General features: G+C 42.9%; 1 protein-coding gene across 1 annotated transcript in view; it reads right to left on the bottom strand.

Moving 5' to 3' along the window:
* Ttn (titin) overlaps positions 1 to 10,208 on the bottom strand; it is a 275,595-nt gene that overhangs the window by 50,095 nt on the left and 215,292 nt on the right. The window contains 17 exon segments of the mRNA XM_051166126.1: positions 42 to 344; positions 436 to 1,023; positions 1,126 to 1,422; positions 1,513 to 1,710; positions 2,119 to 2,223; positions 2,323 to 2,910; positions 3,092 to 3,379; positions 3,466 to 3,756; positions 3,911 to 4,198; positions 5,168 to 5,473; positions 5,571 to 5,873; positions 5,961 to 6,257; positions 6,681 to 6,968; positions 8,271 to 8,570; positions 8,830 to 9,132; positions 9,252 to 9,551; positions 9,666 to 9,941. Coding sequence (XP_051022083.1) covers positions 42 to 344; positions 436 to 1,023; positions 1,126 to 1,422; positions 1,513 to 1,710; positions 2,119 to 2,223; positions 2,323 to 2,910; positions 3,092 to 3,379; positions 3,466 to 3,756; positions 3,911 to 4,198; positions 5,168 to 5,473; positions 5,571 to 5,873; positions 5,961 to 6,257; positions 6,681 to 6,968; positions 8,271 to 8,570; positions 8,830 to 9,132; positions 9,252 to 9,551; positions 9,666 to 9,941 — 5,319 coding nt within the window.

Here is a 10,208-nt window from a genome sequence, read left to right as displayed (position 1 = left end):
GGCTCAAATGAGAAGTGCTGGAAAAGATGATAAATACTAACATGCAGCATCTTTCATCAGAACAGGATTTGAGGCATCACTAGGTGGACCAATCCCTGCTCTGTTTTCTGCACTGACGCGGAATTCATAGGTATTTCCTTCTTGTAGTCCGGTGACTTTGCAGCGAAGATCGGATACTGGCGTTTTTGTCGCTCTCACCCATCGCAAGCCCTTCTTTTCCCTCCTTTCTACATGGTATCCTGTGATCTCGCTGCCACCATCATCAGTCGGTCTCTTCCAACTGACAGTGGCAGTGTTCTTGGTGACATTTGATATCTCCGGTTTTCCAGGAGGGCCAGGGGGACCTACAAAAGAAGCAGATATATGGTGAATTCCTGAGCTACTTACTTGGCCTGTGCTGCTAATGGTTTCACAGCTCCCACATGCTGTACGTACCAAATCTGTCTACCATTTTGACAGGCTCAGACTGAACGGGTTCTCCTTTGCCGTAATGGTTTACCGCTGACACACGGAAAAGGTATTCGTTTCCTTGGATGAGTTTGGCTACCACGTGCCTGCAAGCCTGAATGTCTTCAGAAACCACGGTCCACAAAAGCCGGCTGGTTTCTCTCTTTTCAAGAACATAAGCCTTAATTGGTGATCCTCCATCCTCCAAGGGAGGTGTCCATGTAAGCGTAGCTTTTTCAGCAGAAACATTACTGATTTCGATGGGACCTGGGGGGCCAGGCACATCAAGGACTGAAACCTTCACATGTTCCTCCTTTGTGCCAAAAGGATTGGTAGCGGTGATGGTGTATTCACCGGCATCCTTTCTTGTGGCGTACTTGACTGTCAGCATAGAAGATGTTGGGGTTGAAGTTATTTGAGCTATGTCTGATGGTCTGATATCTTTTCCTGCCTTGGACCAACTTGACTTTGGAAGAGGTTTGCCAAGAATGCTAATGGCATTTAAAACAATGCTATCCCCCGCTTTGACTGTCAGCCCATCTTTAATTGTGGGATCAAGGACAATGGTCGGTGCCTCTGCAAGTGAAAAAAAAAATACATAAGCTCATCAGAAAGACAAAAACAATGGAGGCTTAATTTTCTGCCTTTTAATTTGGGAGACGTGCAGGCTTCACATACCGTATTCATCCTTGCAAATGATGGTTCCTGTGCTTTCTGATGGAGCGCTGATAGCACCTGCTGTGTTCTTTGCTCTGATTCTGAATTCATATTTTCCACCTTCAACAAGGTCCGTTACAGTGAAGGCACAGTCTGGAACGTTAACATGGTTGGCTTTCATCCAAGACTTAGAGGGTAGATCTCGTTTCTCCACTATGTACCCTGTTAGTTTATGGCCACCGTCATATTTGGGTTCTGTCCAGATGAGAGTCACCGAATTCCTTGTGACACTGATAACCTCAGGTTTTCCAGGAGGATCTAAAGCAGAAAAGAAAATCCATCAAACAAACTGCCAATGCTTGCTTCATGTAGCACAATATCCTAGGCTTTTCATTATTAATGACTTACCAATTGGGTCAAGTGCCACAACTGGCTCTGATGGCAGGCTTGGCTTGCCCACTCCTGCTAGATTGATGGCCATAACTCGGAACTCATATTCAAGACCTTCAGTTAATCCTGTCACTTTGAAATCTTTCATCCTTATAGGAGTCTTGTTAGCTCTCTTCCATAGAAGGCTGTTTCTTTCCTTGAATTCGATATGATACCCTACAAGTGACCATGAACATGTCAATTCAGATATAGATTATACAGACTGGTTTAAAAAAATGTATGTATGTATGTATATATCCATTATTTATTTGCAGATATAATGAAAAGATAACTTTTCTTTGTTATCTACACATTTATTTTCTAGGCATGGTGCCACTTTCTCTCTTACAACATGTGTGTGTGTGTGTGTGTGTGTGTGTGTGTGTGTACCTTTTGAAAAAAAACATTAGCTCTAAAAATTAATTTCTTTATGAACTGTTACATAAGGGGCTTCTCAATAAAATTAAACAATAATTGTTTATACAAAAAGAAAAATGCATTACTGGCAAGGCAGATAGTTTTATAAACCAAATATTTGTAAGGAACATCAATATGAAAGTCAAAGGACAAGAGTAAATTAAATACCTGTAATTGGTGAGCCACCAGTCTTTTTGGGGTCAGTCCATGTTAGAGATACAGAATCATGTCTGACATCCACAATGTTTGGAGGTGGGGGAGCATCAGGCACATCTAGGGAAAGGCAGAGGAAAGGACGTAAGATTTAAAAAAGGAACCACCAAGCTATATTTCACTTTATTTATTTATTTATTTTTACTTCAATACACTTACCAAATGGATGCTTAGCAACCATTGGCTCTGACTTCAGGCCTTCTCCTACACCGTATTTATTTTCAGCACTGACCCTGAAGGTGTACTCTACGCCCTCATGAAGTCTGGTCACTCTGAAGGTGGTTTTCTGGACAGCTGAGGCGCACGTCACCCACTTGTTATTCACAGAGTCTCTCTTCTCTAACACGTAGTTGGTGATTTCAGAGCCTCCATCATCCTTTGGAGGACCCCACTTCAACGTCATGGCTTCTGCTGTGACCTCATCAAATTTGATTGGTCCAGTGGGAATACCAGGCTTGCCAACAACCTTTATAGAGAGAGTCCCTTCCTTGGTGCCGGCAACGTTCTTGAGTGTGATTGTGTATTTTCCAGCATCAGATTTTTGGCAATCATACACCACAAGGGTTGTATTAACTGCAGTTGACTCGACGCTGACTCTTGTGTCAGTGGCTAGAGGATCTTCCCCCTTCTTCCAAGACACTGACGGTGCTGGCTTGCCCTTTATGGGGATCTTAAGACGGAAGTTGCTATTTTCTTTAGCCAAGTAGCACAAATCAGGTAGATCCTTTAAGTCAAGATCAGGAGCCACTATATATATATATATAAAAAAAAGTCGAGACAAATTATTGATATTGAAATTATTCAGACTGGACAATTACCTCAGATCACTATAGTATTAGAGTGTATATGTTTGGACAGCCAGTGTGTTAGGGCTCCACAACACACTTCTGATGACAGGAGAAAGAGCGAATGCAAGGGAGAAGCTTACCAACATCGTCCTTTGCCACGACAACGATTTCACTCGGGGTCCCTTCTCCGTTTTCATTTTCGGCGCTCACTCTGAAGGTGTATTCTTTTCCTTCCTTCAGATCTTTTGTGGAGTACTGCAGGCTCAAAGATTTCATAACCCGCTGCCACTTATTTTCTTCTGTCAGGAAATCCACCACATAGCCAGTAATTCTACTTCCGCCATCGCTGCGGGGCTTTTTCCAGCCAATGGTACAAGATGACTTAGTTACAGCCAGCACTTTCAGGTCGACAACAGGTCCAGGGGTTTCTAAAAGAGGAGAAATGACGAGTCTAAGCCCCAGATAACCAAGGTGCGCTGTAGTTCAACATGACGGGTCACAGGACGTGGCTTACCTGAAGCTTTGACGGCGTCACGCGTTTCACCTGGATCGCCGATGCCGTACTCATTTTCAGCAAACACCCTGAAGTAATAGGATTTCCCCTCCTCCAAGTTAGAGACTCTGAAGCTTGTTTTCGAGCACTCGGTTGTGACTGTTGACCAGGACTTCCTCTCTGCATCCCGTTTCTCCACCACATAGTTTATGATGGGGCTTCCGCCGTCGATAATAGGCGGATCCCAGGTAATATATGCAGAGTCCTTGGAGATTTCCTTAACAGTCACATTGACAGGTGGTCCAGGAGTGTCTGAATAACAAGGAGAGGGTAAATAAGAAATGATCATGAGCATGTTAAAAAATATGCAAACTACAATTTCAAACACACACACACACACACACACACACACACACACACACACACACACACACACACACACGAATCTTTCCTTCAGTAGACTTACCGAGCACTTTCACCACAATAGTGTACTCCTTTTTCCCACAGCTGTTCTCCAAGGTTAAGATGTATTTTCCTGCATCATATTTGTTTACATTTTCACAGCGCAGGAAAGTGTCAAAGTCAGTTGACTTTATGTCTAGTCCAATCCTTTCTCTTAGATTGACATTTGGTTTAGACCAAGTGATCTTTGGAGGTGGGCGTCCTTTTACTGGCACGTACAGTCTCATTGTAACTCCAGCGCGTAAAATAAGTGTTTTCCTCAATTCAGCATCAAGCTCTCCCTCAGGTGGAACTATTTAATTTTGGGGAGGGGGATGAAGAAAGTTAAAGTTGTAAAAATTTAAGCATCACGTATTTCTAAAGACTGCCCTTATCATTTCTAAAATGCATTTCCTTTGTAAAACTGATTTCTTAGTGTTTAAAAAAAAATCCTTAATAATTCAATACTCTGTTGATCTTACATTTTTCTTTAAAAATGTTTTATTTTTAAATATGTGCTTCTGTGTAGGTTTGCATATGTGAGTGCAGAGTCCATGGAAGCCAGGAATGGACATTGGCTCTCCTGGGGGTGAAGTTACAGGTAGTTGTAAGTCACTGAAGTGGGTGCTGGCACCCACACTTAGGTCCTCTAGACGAGAGGTACACTCTCTTAACCATGAGCTAGCTAGCTCTCTAGCCACCAAGGTATATCCATTTTTTCAGTGCACTTTCGACATAACCAAGCATCCCTTAGAGGAGCTCTTCACATGAGCCCTGCACCTCCAAGACTCATCAAGGTTGAACGACTGCTTCCTCCAGCCTTGAGTTTTCATTCTTACATTCAGTGAAGGCATCCTGGGTATGCTCTGCTCCCTTTGTTATTTCATTGTAAGAAGAAAGGTATATAATAGGTAAATTATTCTGCTAAGGATTTTTTTTTAAGTTGAGAAGGTGTCATAGAGATGAAATGAAGAAATAAGAGGGCCTTCCAGGCACATACTTCTGGAAGGCTTTGTTGGATGAGTAAATAGCAAACAGAAGGTCAGAACTTAAAAACAAAAAACAAAAACAATTTATTCCAGAATAAAATTACATGTTCCTTTGAAAGCCACCTATCACCTTCATTTCATTTGGCCTGCTCAAAAACAAAACAAAACAAAACAACCCATGACATACCACCTGTACTGCTGGAACGTGTAGACATGTGTGCTAAGAGCTGATTAGAACTCTCTTAGGATATGGTGGATGAAAAATCTTGTTTATTTCTCTTGGAAGTACTTACTTAGGATGTCCTTGGGACAGTGTTTATCCGGCACGTCACTCGGGTCACTGTAGCCAATCTTATTAACGGCATACACGCGGAACTGGTACTCCGTATTTTCCATCAGGCCAGTCACCTCAAAGCGGGTTTTCTGTAGCTTCTCTGGTAAATTGCACCTCACCCAGTGGTCGGAATCGGCTCGCTTTACTTCCACAAGATAACCAATGATGGGGCTACCACCATCATAGGCTGGCTTGCCCCACGACAGACTCACAGAACTGCGGGTGGTATCGTAGACTTTAGGGAAAGCTGGTGGCCCAGGAGGATCTGAGAGTGAGGGACAACAGAGAGGATTAGCGACAACTTCCTTTCTGACTGTTTAATGTTGAGTACGGGGCATGGGACCCTCCTCAAGGACACTTACACAGTGGGTCCTGAGCATACGCGGCTTTGGATGCATCACTGGGTTTGCCAGGTCCAGCTTTATTTATGGCAGTCACTCGAAATTCATACTCAGTGCCTTCCTGGAGACCTGTTGCCTTTAGCGTTCTTTCTATAACGGGTTTCCTGTTGACTTTAGTCCAGTTAACTGCCTGAGTTTCCCGCTTTTCAACCAAGTATCCCGTGATAGGGGAGCCACCATCATCAGCTGGGGCTTTCCAGCTGACCGTCATGTGATCTTTAGTGATGTTGCTAATGACAGGAGGGTCACAGCGTCCAGGTGGGTCTGTGGAGATGGAATGACAAGTTGATTTCCTAAGCAAGAAGATAGTATTTAAAAAGTAAAGGGTAAACTGCTGGACCATGTTCTTACCATATGGGTTTTTAGCAATTGCTGGCTCAGTGAGGATGGGGTCGCCCACTCCGTATTTGTTTTCGGCACAGATACGGAACTGATATTCATGGCCCTCTATAAGTTTCTCCACAGTGCAGCTGGTGATGGGCACAGTAGCGGAGACCTGAGCCCAGTTGGGCCTGCTTGTCTCACGCTTGTCGATGATGTAGTTGGTGATTTCTGAGCCTCCGTCCTCGAGAGGAGGTTCCCAAGAGAGCATCGCACGGTCTGCATACATCTTGTTGATTTTGACGGATGCTGGGGGGCCTGGCTTATCTGAAAGAATGGAGAAGAAATATGAACAAAAGGATGAATGGATATCGAGAAGAGGCCTAGAGCGTGGGCTACACTCTTTAGATCGTCATTAACCCTTATGTGACTCAAGTCACCTCACTCTTCAGAGTCCCAGGTAGCAGGAATGTATGATCACTAGAGATTAAAAGCACTGCTCTGTAATACTATTACTTCTATTCTTAGAAATACTTTTTTATTGTTGCTGTGCTTGAGACAGGGAGTCATGTAGACCAGGCTGGTTTAGAACTCTCTGAGGAGAGAAACATGGCCTTGAACTCCTGCTCCTCCTACTTCCTCCAAGATACTGGGATTATAGGAGTTCATTGCCATGCACATCCTGTGAACTGACTTACAGCCCTTCAGGCTAAGTGAAGCGTCGGACTGCAATGGAATGCTTCGGATTACCTAGAACTTTAAGCTTAATGGTGGCTGATTTGGAACCACTGGGATTTTCGGCAGTGATGGTATAGTCTCCAGAGTCCTTCCGGTTTACACTGAATAGCTCCAAGGTACACAAGTTCCGCTTCATTGTCATCTTTATGCCTTCGGCTGGTTTTATTGGTGTGCTCTCTTTCTTCCAAGAAACTGTTGGCATCGGTTTACCAAAGACAGTAGCATCCAAGCAGACATTTGTCCCAGCTTTCACAGTGAGCAAAGACTTCATGTCAACACTGAGTTCTATCCTGGGAGGAACTGGAAAGAAAGACGAGTGAAGGTATTAATGTATGTAAAACCATATTGTACAGTTATTACCAATAATAGTAATAAATTCTCATTTGTTTCATGAGTGAGAGTTTATCTTGTTATTAATTATGAATTTTTTTTCTTTTCTTTCTTTTTTTTTTTTTTTGATTTTTCGAGACAGGGTCTCTGTGTTAGCCTAGGCTGTCCTGGACTCACTTTGTAGACCAGGCTGGCCTCAAACTCACAGTGATCCGCCTGCCCCTGCCTCCCGAGTGCTGGGATTAAAGGTGTGCGCCACCACGCCCGGCTTAAAGATTTATGTATTTATTATTATGTATTTAGTGCTTTGCCTGCATGTACTCCTGCAGGCCAGAAGAGGGCACCATATCACATTACAGATGGTTGTGAGCCACCATGTGGTTGCTGGGAACTGAACTCAGGACTTCTGGAAGAGCAGTCAGTGCTCTTAACCGCTGAGCCATCTCTCCAGCCCCTTAATTATGAATTTTTAATACTTGGCGTTAAACTCAGATCTTCATACATGCTAGGCAAGTGCTGTACCATTGAGCTACACCCCTAGTCCTACAACTTTATTTTTATTTAATAGTTATTATATACATTTATGGGTTCAATATTTTGGCATGAGTATGCATTGTGCAATGATTCAATTAAGCAAAGTCATGCAACAGTAACCCCCCCTATTCAGTCAGCATTTTTTTATGGGTGTGAGAAAAACACCTAAAGTCTGCTCTTTTAGTAACCTTGAGATCTAGAATACATTATAAACGATAGCACCTTTCATGCCAGTAGGTCACCAAAATTGATTCTTCCTGTCAGATCAGAACTTTGACAGTTTTCTTCTTATCTCCCTTCCCTCAGCCACTTCTTCCTCAGCTACATATTCACCATAAAAGTTAAGTAAGTTTAATATAAACATTTGGCAATACTGCAAATAGAAAAAAGTAAATTCCTATAATCCCAAGACTAGCTTTTCAGTATTCTCAATTTGTTATTTCTTTGCCATCTCTCTGTAAATATATATGAATAAAATCTTTCAGGCTTCAGTTTTATAAACTGCTTTCTTGTTTTGCTTATTAAGATTCTTCATAAGCATAATTTTTGTGTGTGCTGTGTAAATGTGGCGCAGACTTAGTTTACACAATAAACTCCCTATCATTTGCCTTTTTTTTTTTTCAACCTTCCCACAGATATAGGTTTAGTTTTTAGTTGGTTTTTTTTTTTTTTTTTTTTGGTCAGGAGACATGACCATGATGGACACTGTGGGTGTTACAATGTGCAGTAGGATCTTACCATTTTCTGCCAGAATGGTCACTGGGTCGGAAGGCTCCGAAGGCTGGCTGATGTTCACAGCGGTCTTGGCAATGGCTCTAAATTGATACTGAGCATTCTCTTCTAACCCAGTAGCTGTGTATTCTTCTTGGGGAATTTGGTGAGGTGTGGTGTTGCACCGAACCCACTTATCACCAGGGAGTTTGCAAGCTTCTACAAAGTAGCCAATAATTTTGCTGCCTCCATCATGTTTTGGACGGGCCCAGATAAGGGATGCGGTGTTCTTGGTGACATCAACAACTTCAGGTTTCCCTGGGGGATCTAAAGCCAAAAGAAGCATCTTCAGTGTTGAGTTTAAACTCCTCACAGCATCACCGCCATGATGTTCAACAGGATAACAATCATCTCATGTCAACCATGCATCCAGCATCTACTTTGGAGTGCTTGCTATGCATGTACAGGAAAGACATAGGTAGTGCATTTTCATCATAAAAGTTAGGGCTTGTTCTAGGGTGGAAGTGCTAACTTTCAGAAGCAAGATGTAAATGTGTCTCTCTAATCCCAAAGGACAATTACTCACCTACTGGCATCCTTGCAGTTACGTATTCGGTTGGCTTGCTGGGTGGGCTGGATCCAGCTTTGTTTAGGGCATAGATTCTGAATGAATATTCTAGACCTTCTACAAGGCCAGCACAAGGATATTCAGTTGACCGGACAACAGTGTCATTAGCTTTCACCCAGAGCAAACTGTTTCTTTCTTTGCGTTCAATCAGGTAGCCAGTGATAGGGCTTCCTCCATCACTGTCTGGCCTGTCCCATGCGACAAATATGCAGTCTTTGTTGACTTTAGTGACGCGTGCATTCTTTGGCTCACTTGGAACACCTAGAGATAACCACGGGGAAATGTCAGTTTCTGCTTTAAACTAAGAGCTTCCAAGAACATACATGTATAATATATGTTTATATATATATATGCTCTCACACATACAACATAACTCTTACCAAATGGAAACTTGGCAAGCATCTTTGGAGATATGAGAGGTTCTGAAATGCCAAATCTGTTTTCAGCACGGACCCGGAAGATATACTCCTGGCCAGGGATCAGCTTTCCAACCCTGCAGGACGTCTTGGTGACTGAGGCTAGAGCTGTGACCCAGTCCCCACGGCTTACATCACATTTCTCTACTACGTAATTGGTGATGTTACTGCCTCCATCCTCCAGAGGGATGTGCCAGGACAGAGAGCAGGCATCAGCATCTATATCAGTGATGTCAAATGGAGGCTGAGGGGGCCCAGGAGCATCTGCATGAACCAAGAGGAAAGAAATGTAAGAACAGAGATTTAATAGGGAAAAAAAAACCCTCAATGTTTCTGATCTCCATATTTTAATGGCCACTTGTCTTATGTGTAACCTACCCATGACTGTAACTTTGATTTTCTGTGTGTCTGTTCCAGAGCTATTCTCCGCGGTGAGGCTGTAGTAACCACTGTCTTTCCTAGTGACATCCTTTATGATCAGAACTGAAGAACTGTCTGCTTTATGGATGGCCAGGTGGCTAGATGTGACAACGTCATCATCTCCTTTCTTCCATTTACAGATGGGGTTAGGCTTTCCGTACACATGCGCTTCAACTCGGAGTTTCTTCCCGGCTTTAATAGTAATTTGCTCGGGCATGAGGATCTTCGGGGGCACTGAAAGCAAAGACAAAGCCCATTCATTCCTTAGATGGGAAATTCTTCTACGTTTTTCAGATGGTGGGTCGTAGTCCACTAGGGGTTTCAAATTAATGGTTGAATTTATAACCAATATTTTCAAAAAATTCTCAAATGTAATAGAAAATATCAGCATATTTAAGGATAGGCACAGTTTTCTATTCTGTGTTTACAAAGACAAACATATTTTAGAAACCATTCAGAAGGCCAGCGAGGAGGAGCAGACATTCACACAGGCTGTGCATC

The sequence above is a fragment of the Acomys russatus genome, chromosome 24 (genome assembly GCF_903995435.1).
Source record: "Acomys russatus chromosome 24, mAcoRus1.1, whole genome shotgun sequence".
NCBI lineage: Eukaryota > Metazoa > Chordata > Mammalia > Rodentia > Muridae > Acomys > Acomys russatus.
This window is presented reverse-complemented; position numbering and strand designations above follow the sequence as displayed.